The 17,930-nt window shown below is 42.3% G+C and overlaps 1 protein-coding gene across 2 annotated transcripts in view; it reads left to right on the top strand.

Annotated features, from left to right (window-relative positions):
- Positions 1-12,564, top strand: part of dbn1 (drebrin 1) — a 118,327-nt gene extending 105,763 nt beyond the window's left edge. Inside the window, exons 10-16 of one of the 2 annotated variants that reach the window (XM_040032571.1) lie at positions 451-507; positions 607-721; positions 3,971-4,099; positions 9,095-9,205; positions 9,603-10,099; positions 10,204-10,303; positions 10,729-12,564. In XM_040032571.1, the coding sequence (XP_039888505.1) occupies positions 451-507; positions 607-721; positions 3,971-4,099; positions 9,095-9,205; positions 9,603-10,099; positions 10,204-10,303; positions 10,729-10,784 (1,065 nt within the window). In that variant the 3' untranslated portion in view covers positions 10,785-12,564. Of the gene's footprint in view, positions 1-450; positions 508-606; positions 722-3,970; positions 4,100-9,076; positions 9,206-9,602; positions 10,109-10,203; positions 10,304-10,728 lie in introns of both variants that reach the window. The other variant, XM_040032572.1, reaches the window with a different exon arrangement.
- The last annotated feature ends 5,366 nt before the right edge of the window (positions 12,565-17,930 follow it).

Raw genomic sequence — 17,930 nt, 5'->3', positions numbered from 1 at the left:
GCTTCTTGGTGGACTTTCTGATTAAAAACACATCTCCAGTTGGTTTCTGTTATTATTTCTGCCTCCAAACAGAGCCTCGCACTGCCCGAGTCCACAGCCACACAGATATGAGGCTAGTTTGTGTGACAGCGTGTTCAGTTTTTGAAGCGAGTGATTAGACGTGTGTTACTTTTCAGAATATCTCCCAATCAGCTGCCTGATGGCTCCTGGCCTCCGAACATCTTAATCCGAGTCTGTGTGGCACAGTAAAATCTAAACACCTTTCTTTGAGTGCAAGATTGCAAATAGTGGAAAGTATCAGTGGATACAAACAGTCTGTGTCGCCCCCTGCTGGTGGGAGCGTGCAGCTCATTTGTCTGCTGTTTCAGGACGTCTGACTGATTTATTCACAGGTGAACGAGTTTCTCTCTGCTTTGTGTTACATATGAATCACTGGATTCTTCTCCTCAGGTAGCAGAGCCGAGCATCGAGGACCTCAACCTGGACAAGAAGGAATCTGAGGTAGAGGTCAGTTTGGAGAATGATGAAAGAGAGCGTCTCCAGAAACGGCCGCAGAACATTTAAGAGGAAGAAAATCAGCACTCTGTATTTATTTTGTGTTTCCAGGAGGCGAAGGCCATCATCGCTCAGCGGTCAGGAAACCCTCGAGAGTTTTTCAAGCAGAAGGAGAGAGCCATGACCATCAGCGTGGACACCTCGCCCGTCTCCATCCACCGGAGCGGTAAACACTTCAAAACTTCACCTGACCTTTGTTCTCGTGCTGAGCTAGAGAAGCACTCGAGAGACTCGTGGAAAATATGATACAGTATCTTTGAAACGGCAAATGTTTTTTATTCTAAAAGATGATTTACTAATATTTGACTTTAAAACATCTGAGGCTGTTTCCCATCAAGGACGGTTTGCTTCACCAGTTTCAGTCTTTCAGAACATCGTCCTCGATCTGTGGACTCTGACAGTTAAGGAACTGTTGATTACATCACCCAGCAACTGCCTCCCACCACATGTTGTTACTGGATAATTACTCTTCCTTGTTTGGCCTGTAGCATCATTTGTCACAGATGCAGCCTGTTCAAATCGATCAGATGTTTGCAGAACTGACAGAGTGGGAGAAGCTAGACAGATGTTTCTCTTTAACCTGCTGGTGAACGCACATTTTTTACTTTATTAGTTTTCCCTGTCACAGTGTCACTTTTAGAAGCAAAAAAACAAAAACACACTCATATGTGGAGCACCTTGTTGGGACGCCCGCGGTCCATAAACTGTGTCGATAGCAGCTATGCTCTCGATTTTAGCAGAGCTGTTGAGTAAGTGAGAGTCCTGTCAGCAGGGGTTCAGAATTCGGGGTGGTTATGTGGGTCGTGCAGTCTTCAAACAGTTCCTGTGGACAGTTGGACTGCGTGCTGATAACATACAGACTGGTGTTTAACTTCATACCTTTGAAAAATTCATCTCAAACTTCCATGCTGCTATACCTCTATGCCACAGCTAGCCTGTGTTGCTAACTTACAATATTACTGCTCCATGATCCACCATTGCTGTACAAAGATGGTCCATTAGAGTGAATGGAGATGACGCAACTCTTCCATCCAACGGCTCTGGGTTTTAGAGCGGCCACAGTTACAGTTAGCTACAGAATTCCATCACCATGGCAACGTTAGGTGCTGCTTCACTGAAACAGGTGTGGGCTGTCGCTACCCGATCGGTACCGGAAACCCAATCGGTACCCCGCATGCGCAAATCTTACGTCACTTCCTCTCTTTGCCAGCATTGCGACGTTCAATATATTTGAATGATACGGTTAGCGCCCAGTTAGCTCCTAGCATTTCTCAACAGCTCCGCCTCCTTTTCAACCACCGGGACATTTAAACTATGGATACCTCCGTATACAAACAAATTCATGCTTTACTCCTCAACACAGAGCGTTCCCCGATTGAACAACAGCGCCGTAAAATAAGAAGAATGGCGCCTAATTACAGAGTTAATAATACAGACTTTGTAATATGTCACGTGAAGATTCATCAGCCAGATGAAGTGTTTACTGACAATTGACAGTGATAGCGGACATCATCATCACTATTCCAATCAATCCTCTCCACACAGACAAGCATAAACACACTCGACTATCACTAAATAGTTGTACACTGGGGAGTAAACTGCCATTAAACGAACAGAAGAAGAAAACCCCTGCACATGCGCGGTACGGATCGGAGAGTCCTGATCCGTAACTATCTTTTTATTTTTCGTTTTTGTCTACATTATATTGAAATGTTTCATTATTGGAAACATTTTAAGAGATACTTATTATTCTTAACATCTTAACAGATACTCTGACCCGTAACTATCGTAAAACGCTACGACTGGAAGTAGACACCTTTCGCGCATGCGGGGTACCGATCGGGGTTCCGGTACGGATTAGGTAGTGACAGGGGCAGTTAATGTCAGTGAGATCAGCTCATAAGGGTTGGAGCATTCTTACTGGTGGATTTGATTCACCTCGCTCTCTGATTGGTGGATTACTTCTGTTAACCGGCTTGAGCCAGCTGTGGAGCCACAGCATGTCTGGTTATATATGTTTCAGAGGTACGCCTCCCCACAGCCTGTACAGGACCAATCATTTGGTTTTGTTTATAATCTTTATTCATATTTAAAATATTTATAAAATGATGTTTTCTGCAGCGCTGCTGCTTCTTCAACAGCGGTAGAGCGTGCAGAGGTGGATACATGAGCAAAATATAAATTAACCACACAATCTTCAAAATGATCCACAAAGTTCAAGCTGTAATAATATTGTAATATTTAACATTTGTTTATATATGTAGTTGCAGATAAACATATTTTAATTACAGCAACAATAGTAGTAAGTTCATCTTTCCATCCCCAGATAATTACGTCAGCTCCTCAAATCAGCACAGCTTTTCCTGCCAAATATACAAATGTGCTTTCCAGCTTTCCCGTTTGTGCCGTTTTCTCAGAGTTTCCAAAGGTTTTCTTTTCATTCAGATAAATGATAGAAATGAACCTTTGAAAAAGAAGCTCAGTTTTCATGTAAGTGACGCTTCACTGTCAGTTTGCTGCTGTGCGTCGTCCATCCAGCTGTTAAACTGGACTGTTTTATTCTAGAAAGGTTTTAATCGGGTTTCTTTGCTGAAATCACAGCAAACCACAGCACTTCTGCGTGACCTTTGACCCTTTGCGTGCTTGCATCATTTTATGTTGTTTGTCTGCAGGGTTTTGCGCGGCATTGGTTAGAACAAACACAGACAAACCTGAATAGCAAAGGTTTAATTTGAGACCTTTTTTGTAAGTCTGTCTCATTTTCACAGTGACGTTAGCTCGTGTAGCCAGCTGGGAGTCTGCGGGTGCTCACTTATGGCATCTAGTGGCCACTAGAGGAGCTGCAGTTTGGGCTGGGACGATGATTGGTTACAACTTAAGACTGCCAACGCAGCCCCGCACCGAGGCCCCGACACATTAAAGTACAGGAGCGTGACTGAAGCGTGCACGGGCTGTAAACGACTGCAGGATTTCAACACGATGTGTTATTTATAACAATCAAAGACTCGTCCACAGATCCCAAAGAGTGTTTTCTGTTTTGAATTATTCCGACACTTTCTGGTTCAGAGAAAGTCGCCATCAGCTTTTCCTTTCTGCCTAACAGCATGCTGTCTGCAGGCGGTGTGTTTAAACCACACTAACCTTTCTCTTCTTTCTCTCCATTTTCTGCCTCCTCCTCCTCCTCCACCTCCTTACTTCATTCCTCCTCTCCTTTTTCTTTCATTTCTCCACTCCGTGATATTTGGTGGATTTTTTTGACACCCGTCTCTTTCATCTTCTTCCCACAATCCTCTCCTCCCTCTGTTTTTCTGTCTTCCTCACGTCTCTGTTGTGGTGCGTCGCTGTTTTTTTTTTTTTTTTTTTTCTCGTTTGTTGTGTGTTCCCGTCTTCGCTTTTGTGTCGTCCCGACCGCCAGGCCGTTTGGACAGCCCGTTCTTGAGGCAGCAGCACAGTCCCAGCAGCCCCAGTCCGACCCCCCCGCACCGGGGCATGTCGCCCCTCCGCACCCCGCCACATGCACGGACGCAGCCCACCGCTGCAGCCGGTAGGTACAGCAGAAGAAGAAGTTAAAGAGGAAACCAGCAGCCTGGTCGAGCATCTCTCCCGACACATGAGTCCCCTCCACAAACACAGAAACACTGCAGCAAAGCCAACATGAGAGGATGAAACTGCGCGTGGTTACACCGGTACTCCAGCTTGACTGGTAAAACTCACAACCGCAAACAATCCACTTCCTGTCTGCAGGATTATGTCGCTTTCAGGGTAAACTGAAAATTAAACTCTTCAGGATCAGTTTTCCTGTCATTGTACAGGAGCTGGAGCCTCATACAGTAACATTTATAAGGACATTTAAAATGGATTCATTAATTTATTAAGCACATTTAAACAAGAAAGCTGTCAGAATGATGTACAAGATAATAAAGAGTTATTCAAATACTATAAAATTACAAATATAATATAAAATACATTAATATATAAATACAAAATAAAATAATAGCCCCCAGTCACAGATTATGAACCCAGGAATGCCGGAGAATAGAGCAACATTTCTAACCTGGATTAAAAAGCAGGAATATTTGGAACGTGGCTGCCTGGTTCTGCCTGAGGTTACATCCTGTTAAAAGGGAGTTTTTCCTTCCTGCTGTCTCCAACTGCTTGCTCATAAGGTTCGTCTAATTATTGAGGTTTTCTGTGTTATTGTAAGGTCTTTACAATATAAAGGCCTGAGAGTTGATCCCAAGATCTTGGATTTCGAGATCAATCATGCAAAGGTGAATAAGAGCGTTAATGTAGGAGGTTTTCCACTGAGGGCTTTAAAAACCATTAATTCTGAAATTAACAGTAAAGCAGTGAAGCCACTCGCTTCCTTTTAATTTGAAAGAATAAACAAAGAGGAAGTATTAGTGGTAACTGTAATGCAGGACTTTAGCATCTTCGTTTTTTTGTTTTCTGTGATAATAATAAAAAGTTTAAACTCTGTGACGTCAGGAAAGTTCTGCACAGATTAAAAACATTAAAAATTCATATCTCCAAAAGTTGAATCTGTTCATCTGGACGTAGCGTTTTGTGGGAGAAACGTTTCTCCCACAAAACGCTACGTCCAGATGAACAGATTCAACTTTTGGAGATTTACTTTCCTGGATGATTGAGCATGCATCAAGACACTAAAAATTCATAGTTATTTCAGCCAACATGCATTTTCATCCTCTCATCTTCAGCACTTAGTTTTAGCACACACTGTGACGCCCCACACATCTCAGCACCAACCCATTAAACTTCCCCATCACCTCCCACTTTAAACACCCCCCGAACTCTTTCCTCCTTCCACTTCCTGGTACTGAACGAGAGCGTCTAAAAATTCCCCAGTTCCTTCGTTTTTACCTTTTACTATCGGCTGATTAAGGCGATAACGGAGACAAGAGCATCCAAGCATCATGAAAAGCGACAGAAGCTGGAGTTTGGTTTGCGTTCACTGTATTGTGCATGCTGGCGGCGTTAGCTGTAGGATGACGAGGCCGCCCTCCCACCTTCCTCTTCGCCTCGTGCACTTTAACCCCCCCTGCAGGCTGACTCTCACACAGCAGGTTTGCACTAACTTGTGGAAACAGTGAAACCTGTTTCAAAGCAAAGCTGTTTGTTGCTTTGTGTGGTAGATGTCGAGTCTGTCGTCCCCTCCAGTCTTCATCCTTTAGATGTCGTCCAGTCGGCTGCTGATTTTTTTCTGTAAATGTTTCTGTATTTAATTTTTCTACTTCTGATGTTTTACGCTTGTAAAAGTGATTTCACTTCTCTCGAGAGCTGAATCTCAGGGATCTGACAGGTTCTCTCCTTCCACCTTCCTCCTCTGCCTCTGATCCTGGACTGCACACAAACACACTCATAAACACACTCCTGCTGCCATCTTTAATCCCGACTGACCGACTGTGAGTGTTTGAGTGCGTATGTGTGTGTGTAACACCGTCGAGCCGTCACTCGGTCGCCATTGCCATCAGTCAGCCTGTGAATGCTTGAATGTTGAACTTCGATGTCATTCAGGTTAAAGACCATAACGGTGGTTTTTATATGGCAGAGCCAGACTTCCAGAGAGCCTTTTAACATCTTAAGTTTAGTCCAGAAACCTTTGATTTTGCAGAGGGCGCGAGGCTATTTCAGCACAGCTTTGGAAACTCTAATATGAGCGTCCACCACAGGAACAGGAAATAAGGAAAATCATTGGAGGTCCTCCTTAAAAGCAGCAAATCCCTTCGCTGCTGGTTGGCTTTACCAGTGTCATCATCAGTACATCACAAATAAAACTCAGATATTTCAATAATGGACCCTCAGAGTACCAGGCCTACAAGAACACATGAAAGATAAAGTCGATTCACCTGTTTAGTTGATATTAGAAATAAAATCATGCAGACCACCTTCATGATCTTCACTGTGTGTGTGTAATTGCATGTGTACGTTATTATGCTCAGTGAAAGTAAAACACTGTTTACCTCCCGCCTGTAAAGCGATGACACATCAAACCTCTGATGATGCAGTTTGCAGGTCTAAGCTGGAGTTCTCGTCTTTACGCTTGAATGCCGTGTTCGTTTTTTAACAGGCAGATTTTTTTATTCGGTCGTCATTCTCTGCCTCTGAGAATTTTTATTAGCATCATGTGCAGCACGTCGTTCAGCTCAGTGTGGGCATTAACATCCCAATGAGTAATCCAAATCACGCAGCATTGTGTTAATGATCTTGTGGCGTTGACAGATCATCTCAGGCATTCTCTTGGCTGAAGTTTGTTCTGTTTTTGGCGTCTTCTTCCTGTCACAGGATGGCGCCCATCGGAGAGCCTCCACATGAACTTTTATTTTATTTAACCCTCATTCTCCATCCTAACTGTGCCAATGTATTTATATTAGCCTCGCCATAATCGTGTACGCTGTGCACACCACGGAGATGAGGTGAAGTGTATATTACACAAATGTCAGCAGGATAGCGGTGTTTTAGATGTATCTGCACTGAGTGGAAATTACATTTATAGTGTTTAGCAGTGACTGTAGAGCTAGCTACAGCATTTTGTCATTGGCTGACTTCAGGAAAATACTTAATTTTTCATACAAGATAAAAAAATTAGGCAGCAATGTCTAAAAAAAAAAAGCTAGCTAGCTGTTAGCTAGTTAGCGAGCTAACACTGGCTATTTGCTGAAGACATATCATCGGTCATTTACACACAGTATAATTGGTCATTTGGTTTAAAAACTGTGCAGCCTAACTTTGGTAACACTAACACAGTTTGTTGGTATTTAGGTTTTCATCTCCATGCTGTACCTATCATGTTTACATATCAGCTAGCCAGCTGACCTGCTAACTTTTGACTAAGATCTCAGTCACACAGGGCAAGAAACTGGTCAACAACCACTGGTTGCTATGGAAAAGTGTGTTTTACCTGACAGGTTAGCAAGTAGTTGCTGGCTGTTGCTAGATGAAAATCAAAAAGAAGGACAGGATTTTTAAATACAACACTGATGGCAGTTATTTGGTTTAATATTATACTGTAGGTACAGATTTATTTTTTCATTCAGACACAAAACATGAACAGATTTGTCTAACTTTTGCTACGTGTAGTTATTCATTCACTTTTTATATTCTGCCCGACTCTGATGGTTCTTGTTTGTGGCGTTCCAAAAGTGTTTTGCCAGCAGAGAATTTGCAGAGTGCCCTCTGGTGAATAAACTGTGCAGTATGGTTGAATTCTTTCCATGTGTCTTTTTGTTTATTGGTCGTTATAAATACCTGATACCAGTAAAACAGCAAATAGTTACTAACCAAGGCAACTTTATTTATAAGAGCTTGAAAAAAGGTAACCGCTGACCGAAGTGCTGAACGTAGGAATAAAAATACAGCTGATAATTTCGTCATCAGGGGTTGTTCATCAGGTTTTCTACCTCCAGGTGAATTGAGAACCCACCCATTTAGGACTCAGTCATTTATTACCTCTCTAATTCTCGTTCCTCGTTGTTGTGCTTGTGGGAAGTCTCGTTCTGGTATTTGAACACAACATGAAGCTCAACATCATCAAACATCTGGAGAAATGGCATTGTGGAAGTGATTCTCGTGATTCTAACTGACACTGTGATGGTGTTTGTTGTTGGATGTGTGTACCTGACGTAGCTGTGACTCACCCACAATGTGTTGGTATGTTGTAATGACATATCAGTGAGTTTTTGTTAGATACCTGCTCCTGTTTCATGACCCATTGGATCATTGTGACCGTGTCTTGGTTTCTGACAGAGGTCCTCACTCCTCATTTGCTTCAGCTGTCCAGAGAAGCAGCATTTGGTCACTTTGTTGCCTGAGTTTGTAAGTGCCTCATTGCTGCACCCCAACTGCTTCTGTCTCACGCTTCTGGCATTAAACAGCCGCATTATAAGATATTAAACACCACAAAGAGGAAGCACTCGGCCTCAAGGAAAAAAGACCACTCCGTCAGTGTTTTTCACTCACTGTCTATTCACTTTTCGTTAAAACTTTCAGACACACTGAGCTATCTCTGTGGACGTCTCACTGAAATAATGGCATTCACAACTGAGTGCGTGATGCTGCCTGTACATTAAACATAACACAGTGAGGGAGCTGACTGAAAACAAAGTTTTGGAGAAGCTTACTGTTTACCCGACAACAGGTTCAAATCTGATTGGCTCAGCTGATGATGTCAGTTTGTTGACAGAACAGACGATGGGTCTGAAACCGGGCGCAGTGACTGAATCTGCCTGTCTGTTGGTCATGTGACAACAAAATTCATGTGGCTGCTGCGATCTTGTGCAATGTTTAACGTGTTGAAGTAACACAGGATGTGACTGTGGAGTTCACCTGGTCACGATCACCTGTTACCCTCATTTAGCTGAACTTATACAAAGTGTGAACTTCAGATAAAACCATCAGATTCTGTGTTAGTTCGACACACCTGCTCGTGGGTAAAAGTCTTGGAGGATTTTTGGTGACGGCTGCCAAAGTTTTCCTTCAATAATCTTTCTTTTTGACCCTTCAGGGGACAATGACGATGAAGTGAGCACAGAGCGCAACATGGCCACCGTGTCACCCATTCCTAAAATAGTCACCACGCCCATCAAAGATGACTACAGCAGGGATGAGAAGGAAGACCACGCAGACGAGTGGGGTAAGACTTCTGTCGACCAATCAGACGACAGACCATGGCGTTGCCAGATTTCCACAAAATAACAAAATTTAAATTTCATCCCTCCAAACTCCAAACGTTGACATTTTCACCCTTTAAAAAAGGGAAACATATCCACGGATTAGAGGTCGGAAATATTTCAGGTTCAATATAAATAAATATAAATAACTATTCTGACCATTTATAAAATCTAAGAGTCCCCAGAACCTGACGAACACTGGTTTTAGTTTATTTTTGTTAGCCTCCTCCACGGTGCTCCATTGGGTCTTTTTCCGAAACAGAAATCCACTAAAAATCTGTTTTTTGGTAATTAGACAGAAACTGATTATCATTAAAAGTGACTCAGTTTTTAAAATGAAATTGTTCTTGTTTCCTTCAGATTTGGTGCCAAAGCAGGAGCAGAAACCCCCGGTCCAGGAGTCGACGCCCACCAAGCCCGTGCAGAGCGTCGCCCCGCAGGCCCGCGACTCCTCCGCTGTCTCTGCGTGCGAGTCTGGCACAGACAGCCTGGTTGATCTGTGGGGCGGCAGCTCCGCCCCTCCAGCCAACGTCGCCCAGCCCGCCCAGTCCTCCCAGTCCTCCAATCTGGTGGACCTAATGGGAGATGTCCTCCATGACAACCTCCCGCCCAGCACCGCTGCCGCCAGCGGCCGGCCTCAGCCGCTCCTCAGCTTTGACGACATGATGGACGGGACTTTCTGCTCGGGTACTGGCGCCGAAGACGACCCGTCCAGTTTGGTGGACGTGACGGGCTCTGATCAGATGACCCTCAGCTACCAGCATGCACTGCAGCATGCATCTGGGGAGGGCCAGGAGCTGGATGACGGACAGCTGCTGATGACCAATGGGGAGGCTCTGCTGAAAGAAGGCACTCAGGTGAGCCAGGTGATGCTCCTGGTGCTCTCCAGAAACAAAAGATCAGATTCTCGGTTGATTGGTCGTCGTTTCGCTCATCTTCTATCTCTCTGTTGGTGTTTCAGGCGAGCGAGGGCTACTTCAGCCAATCACAGGAGGAGGAATTCGGGACAACAGAGGAGTCCTCGGCTAAACCCGCACCGGTCTTTTATAACAAGCCACCAGGTGAGACGATCAGCTGAAATAAAGCTGCTTTTGGACACGTCCTTATTGCCTCAGCATGTTAGATTTAGTAGATTTTTAACACCCTTAGTGAAAACAACCATAAAGGGATTTGTTTTCTACTGAGACTCAACTAGCTTGGAAAACACATTTTTCCCTCGAAACACGAGGTTGCCAACCAGTCTCAAAGTCTGAGTGACTCTTTGAGTCTTGACAGGATGGATATCCTGAGACTTCACAACCTTTTTGGGCTCGATTGGTCAGTGAATTGAGCTCCTTTTCTAATTGGTCGGTTTGGCAGGAGAATCACGAACATTTGTTTTTGCTTAAAGCACCAAAAACTCATATCAGGCTAAAATAAGCCTCCCAGTTTTGCTAAACACAAGTTTGATGTGTGTGTAAACATCCGTGTGTGTGTGTTTACTCAGAGATTGACATCACGTGCTGGGACACGGACCCCGTGGTTGACGATGAAGATGACTAACCGGCCTATATGACACCCACACCACCGCCACCGGACCAAGAGGAAGTAGGAAGTGTGCTTCATGAAGAAACAGAATTTTTTTCTAAAAAATAAAAAGAAACAAACAAAAAAAGTAATAATAACAAGTCTTGCATCAAAACTACTTCTGTATTATCTTTTAGAATCAGTAGCCACAGAAAAAAGACAGGGTTGTTGACGGTTTGGAACGATTTTCTTTTCTGTGTTTATTTTATTTATTTGCTGTTTTCTTTCTTTCTTTTTTTCCTTTTTTTTTCCTTTTTTTTTTTTTTTTTTTTTTTTGCTATGCAGATGTATTAGCTGGGAGTGGGGGGATTTTTTTTGTTTGTGTACATGATAATTACACGTAGCGCACTGCTGCATTTTAGAGACAATGAAGCCTGGCGTGTGGCCGACACGCTTAGTCTGTAGTACTTCAATAACACCCTATAAAACTAATACAGCCGATCAATACAGCTGCCATGTATAGCTTCACTCTGTTCTCTTCTTACCTCGTTTTCACCACCCTCCTTCTTCCCTTCCTTCCTGAAAATATTCACCTCTGCAAGTCAGTTAATCTTGTATTTAGAGCTCACTTTACAGAAACAAGGTGAAATATTTTATTTATTCTGGTGTTTCTCAGCTGCAATCTGTTCTCAAAGTCAAACTGTGGCTCCTTTTTGACCTTTTTCCACACCTTTTGTATGATTTTACTGAATGAATTCAAGATTAAATGGCTTGTGAATCTGATTGCTTTTTTCAGTGCACTTTTCTTCTTTCGTGACCTTGTTGAAGATCTACAGCTCGACTATCAGCCGTCCCCTCTGATTCCATAAAGCTTTGTATTTTTATCTCACTTATATATTTACACAGCAAAAAAGACGAGCAGTTTTTGCAGCTAATCCAGAGAAATTTACTGTTGCTATTTTTCCAGGTTTTTTAGGAGCGTTTGGCTTTAAGGTGTGAATTTGTATGATTTTCATTCTCTAGAATATTCTCCCAAAATCTTAAAAATGAGACGTTTTTACGTGTAAGAGAAGTCGGGATGGATGCTTTAATTCATTTTTGTAAAAAAACAGTATCAACAGTGAGCAGTGCTAGCTAACATTAGCTGAAGAGTCAAGGAGTCGTGTATTTTCAATCAATAATCAAATTGCACAACAAAGTTTCACTTGAGGATGGAAAAAATAAACACTGATGGTGACTTAAGATAGGATTTTAGTATAAAAAAGTTAGCAAGGAAGTAGCTAACTAACTGTTACTGCTACTTTAACAAAAAAAAAAGTCTAGTTTATTAAAAAAAATTCTAGCGAAACATTAATGTGACTGAAGTTGAGCCAAAACTAGAGATAACATAATGGTTTGGGGCTCTAGCTTGCCTGCTAATAATTCCCTGCTGCAGGCTAATGACGTTAGAAGAACACTATTTTCAGTTGATAGTTCAAATAAACATTGAGGACAGAGTAGCCTAAGAAATAAGAAATACCTGGCCTACCTTTAAATTTTTATTTAGCTAACATTTCTATCTAACTGTGGTAATGGTTTGTGTAGCATATCTAAGTTATAGCTTGCTTGCTAATGCTACTATTAGCTAAACGACATTTGAGTGCAAATGCTAGATAGCTTAGCATACATTATTTGATGGATTCCTTTTTTTTTCAGCATCAACGATAGCAGTGCTTGCTAACCTTAGCCAAATAAGTAGACTTATTTAATATTGGTAATCGATAATCAAATCATCGGCTCCCAGCACAACTGTAATTTGAAATTAGAACAAAAAAGACAAAAAATACATACTGAATTTGACCATTTTAGTAGCAAAGTAAGAAAAAAAAGGTTCTTCAGCTAACAGTTCGGTGGCCAGTAAGTTAGTAGGTATCCTAATATTGCTATTAGTAAAAATAAAGTCTGTTTAATTTAGTTGTACTTGTCAGGCCAAATGTTAATGTGACCACAGTCAGCCCAAAATCGGATATAAATGAGACTTTTTAGGGTTCAAAAATGACTCACAGCCAGCTCTTAATGATTAATGTTAGCTAAGGCTAGGTAAAAAGCACTAGATTGTAAATGCATTATTGGATTGATTCCTTACTTTTAATTAATTTTAACCGTAATATTAAAATTTATTTCAGGCAGTTAGGTGTTACAGGACCTCAAGGGCAATCACAGGAGGGCAAAATTAAACAGCTGATTAATTTGGCTCAACAAGCACAGATTATGTCACCTTCTTATTGAGAGTACAGATAATTATAATAATATAATAATTATACACACCCGACCTGACCTTGTTTGATTAGCGAATGAATGGAGTAAAGCCCGCAAGTCAGTCCAGACAGACTCAAACATAATATGACTTACGCTCCTCAGTCATAAACACTTCCTCCATGTGCTGAGCTAAAGCTCCAAAATTTTACATCACTGCCTGCTGCTTTAAATAAACAAATAAATAAAAGGTTACGCTAACTCGCTGCACTCTCTTGTGGTACAAAGTGGTATTACACAAAAGTGCAGCGCAGTCCTGGTTCACCTTCAGTTGATATCTCTTGAACACAGTGCATAGATGTTTTGGAAATGAAGCCAACGCAGTAGTTTATTCTCATTCTGAACAAGATTCAGGATTTGTGTGGAAACCTTCCTGATGTCTGGAGCAGCTTAAATCCCTGAAGATGACTTTGAGACGTTCTCTAACCCATGTCTACTGCCCTTCTGCTTTTCTTCTGTGCCATTTCATGCAGTATGGTAATGTCTTTGGTTGTTTGTTTTTTTTTATTGATGTGTTGTTTTGGAAGCTGTTTGGAGTCTGAGACGGGGCACGCTGAGACCGGAGGCGTGTGTGTTTTTAATACCTGTTAAAAAAGTGTGCTAGAGTTGATTTTCAGGACCTTTTTGGATATTAGCACTGACAGTGTTAGTCCTTTTGCTGTACATCCCTGTAGGAAATAAAAACTCAGAGGCAATAAGAACAACTCTGTGTGTGTGTATGTTGACCTGTCGTGAAGCAGCTGACTTCAGGAAGTCTTAATGTTCAGTTTAAAGTGGGCTGAAAGTTTTTGATATTCAACAAGGTGCTGAAACCATTCCTGAGACTTTGTCCATCACTCATCTGTTTCTGAATTACACAATTACCTTTTTTTCAAATTCAGGAGTTTGTCGTGTGTTTATGAATCCTTTCTGAAACTTTCTGAAGATAGACGTGTACTTCACGCACTTCCTGCTCTTCCTGATGTAACCTGTGAAAGTCAGAGGGTCAATGTTCCAATAAGAGTTATAATACAACACAAATATTTGAGCTTATTTGTGAATCATTAATTGATACAGGATGTGTGGGAACTTCACTTTCTAATTTGAATCTAAATATTTTTAGTTTGGAATCATTAAAAGTGCAGCTTTAGATGTCAGAGTATGTCCTTCTGACCATATTTGGGTTAGGGTTAGCACTCATCTACACTCTGACTTGCAGGTCATATATCCATCACTAGATGGCAGTGCTGCACTTCTTTTACCCTGCTGGGCCTCCTCTGGGGCCCCTGAACTAAGAGGATGTTTGTCCTCCTCTTGTCTTCCTCGCTCCGTTTCATTCGGTTTGAGGTGAGATCCCATCACGTCTGCAGCTGCTCGCCTTCTGCTGATGTTTGCAACAGATGTTTTAACTCCACCCATCCCGAAACATGACGTCAGACTGTTCTTCTTGTCTCGAGAGTATCACAGCAACAAGCTCGCTCTGTTCAATCTTATTGCTGATGTCCGGCAGACATTAAAACACTGAAATGTGAGCTCAATTATAACAGACTGTTTAATAAAATTCCAGAGAGAAGTAGAAATGGATGTTCTTTTTAAAAATATGATCAGTGTGAGGAAATATAAGACGAACTAAATGAGTGTTTTATTTTTCAGCAGAATATCTAAGAGTCTCTAATGCCTCGACCGCGTGACTTCACTGCTGCAGAGTGAGGAAACGCTCAGCTGCACACAAACACTGAAGGGCGACGTTTGCAGGAGTCACAGGTCATCATTTCCTCAGTTTAAAACATTTCTGTTGTTCCTACAGAGGAAACCTGTCTGTCCAGCAGTAGCAGTGCTTGCTAACATTAGCCAAAAGAGTGCAGTTATTACATATTGGTAATCAATAATCAAATCAGCCCAACTCAAATTTCTTGTCAGGACAAAAAAGAAAGACATCAAATAGATACTGGTTTTGATCATTTTAGTAAAAACAAAGCAAAGTTATGGTTATTAAGCTAACTGTTATGTTTGCAGCTAGTAATTAGCAGGTATGCTAATACGAGGCCCTGGATGTGTCCTCCTTGTTCTGGGCTAACATCTGATGATTTTCACAAAAACAGTAAACCACATTTAAATTCGTGTGACGATGTTTGACAGGAAAAATCACGTTTTAGCTTTTTGGTTTGGATCTGGGGAGGAGGGTGGGTCACCATCAGCTGGTAAAGCCAGTTGGTGAACAACTTCCTCTAATCGTGTATTAATCGATGGGAATGAGTTTTGATTACGCTCTGATGGCAACTCTTCGAGTGGCAACAAAACCTGTGAGGCTGCAGAAATAATTGATGTGGTTTCCAGGTTTCATTTAGGAGAGCAGCAGCTCCACTGTTCAAAAATGTGAAACTTTTATCTTTCAAAGACACAAAACAGCAGAGCGGCTACGTGGGACTGCTCCCCACTCTGTGGAGGTAAATCTCATCGTCCTCAGTCCAGCACACGATGTCCTCAGTCTCATCATCTCCTTTTGTCAGATGAAGCTTTTCTGTTTTTTGGAGTTTGCCTGTCTCCAGTTAATTGCTTTGTGTAGATAAATGCGACTGCCAATAATTTTTCACTACCAGTCTTTTTCTCCCACAGTGCTGTCTGTAAATAGCTCTTTTTGTACAACCCACAGACCAAAATGAAAGGAAATCGTTGGTTTGTTATCACAGCAGACAAAGACAAGCAGGCACAAACAGACATTTGGTGTGTTCAATGGAATAGTGACTATTATCTAAGTAAAACAAGTAAATCTGTAATTGTAGCTGTTGCTCAGAAAGCTGGAAATTAAAGTCAGAGCACAGAAAATGAGATCTTTATTAGCGAACAGGAAGGAAGCTCTTCGGAGTACAAAACAGTCGGAGAGATAAATGATAACATGGAAAAATGTCAGTAACAGGGTGTCTTTGACACCGAATAGATGGAAGGGAACGCTTCAACATGATGAAGTTGGAAGACACAAATCTTCACAGGTGTTTCTCTGCCTGCTCGTAATGAGATGAATTAAACCAGCAGTTTAGCTCTGCGTTTGTGTGGAGTCAAATATACCAAAGATATCTGCAGGATGAGCAACATCACCCAAGACAACAAGAAGTGCGGGGAGGAAGTCATAGCATATCGTAAATATGATAAATCCAGAATTTTTAGCCTTTTATTTACATAAAAGCAAATAAAGAAGAAGCAGCGTCTCAGGCAACTATTACTCCCTTGATCTGTAGCCCCTCCTGATATTTGGCAGTATCGTCCATAATGAGGGTGATGATATCTCCCCCCTGCCCTCCTGCCTCCCCCTTTTGCCAGACCATGTGTGTTGCCTTGATATCTCTCTTGCTAGTGTCGGGATACAGACGCCTCACAGGCAGGAATCGAACATGCAACTGCCAGTCCAAAGGCGTGTAGTGTTACCACTACACTATCCAGCAGCTTACAGAGGACAAACATTGAACTTATTTTACCCACAGGTGGACCTAATATGGACCAGCAGTCAGGTTTGTTGAGACATTTGGGCCACAGTAACTACTGTACATGTGAAACAACATCTTCTGGGTTAAAACTCATCACGGTCAGCCATGTCTTCATGAAATCCCAGCGTCGGAGTGAAAACGCAGACATGTTCAACTGCAGAAAATTCTCCAAGTGTACAACGTGAGGAAAAACCAAGACGTGCAAACCAAAAAGGATCCCTTCACATAAAACACGAGAACTGAATACAGCTGAATAAAAGTAGTGAAACACAGAGCTGCTGAAGTGTTTCCACATCTCAGAGGTTCCAACAAACTTTCACATTTTTGCAACAGAGAATTTAAATACGTGTTTAGTTACAGTACTGCTCAAACATCTTGAGCCTCATTTCTTCAGCCTCCACATTGGCACCAGGTGTGGGAAGCTTTTAGATCTGACAGCTGCTTCCAGCTTTGAAGCTGCGATGTAACAGTGGGCGTGGCCAGCAAGACGACGCCGGCAGATGCTCCAATGAGAGGACAGCAATGTGGGACCGAAGCCAGCCCGTTCTCCATCGTTGCTGTGGCGATGTGATGGTGCGTTGGAGGGATGTGCCGATGTTCCCATTTTACTACATGTAAGCAAGCTCGAGCAGGTTTCCAGGCAACACTCAAACAGTCGACGGTGGAAGGCTGCGTCAGGCTCGACGGAGGAGAAAATGCTGCTTTTTTTCTGTAGCTGCTTTTGTGTTTGGCTGGAAAATTTCCAGCGAGTGCCAACAGAAGGAGTCACACCGGGGCGTCCGGCGCTTCTGCCAAGGAAACGTCATCGTTATGCCGTCACTGTCTTGACCTTGTCGGGTTAATAGATGGCTGCAGGCGCCAAGGCTTCACACCTCACACTTTCTACTTTTATTTGCTTCTGCATACATGAATAGAAATGTGTATGTCAGGCACACTCAGCAACACAAGTTCTACAGTAAACACTGTCACCCTTATAGGAGTGTTGGTACACTTTGCTTGGGCAAAGAGATTATAAGAAAATACAGACGTAACACGGCAGCTTGAAAAATCCCATTTAGATGCCAGTCACTTTCAAGGATGTTTGATATTAGAGTTGAATGAAACCATTCAAGGAGGCTAATTCTATAATTTACACCTGACACCTGCACATAGATCAAGAGCTTCATTCAGCTTTATTGTGTAGATTTGAAATATTGCAGGTACATGTAGAGTGCAGTGGGTATTTTTGCTGCATGCTTACACATACACTGATGATGGTTAGAATAAGTCTCTGGGTCAGGAAGTACAAGCAAGATGTCCTGAACTGGGCCTTAATAAGAAGAAGATAGCCAAGGCTATGGAGGGGTTGTTTTTCTTTTCTTTCCGATTCCAGGAGAAGCAGATACGAGGTGAGGTCGGACCGAGCGGGGAGGATTTGCTCTAAACT

Source organism: Simochromis diagramma, unplaced genomic scaffold (assembly GCF_900408965.1).
Source record: "Simochromis diagramma unplaced genomic scaffold, fSimDia1.1 OVJJ01000216.1, whole genome shotgun sequence".
Lineage (NCBI taxonomy): Eukaryota > Metazoa > Chordata > Actinopteri > Cichliformes > Cichlidae > Simochromis > Simochromis diagramma.
Note: the sequence above shows the minus strand (reverse complement) of the source record. Positions and strands in the feature narration are given on the sequence as shown.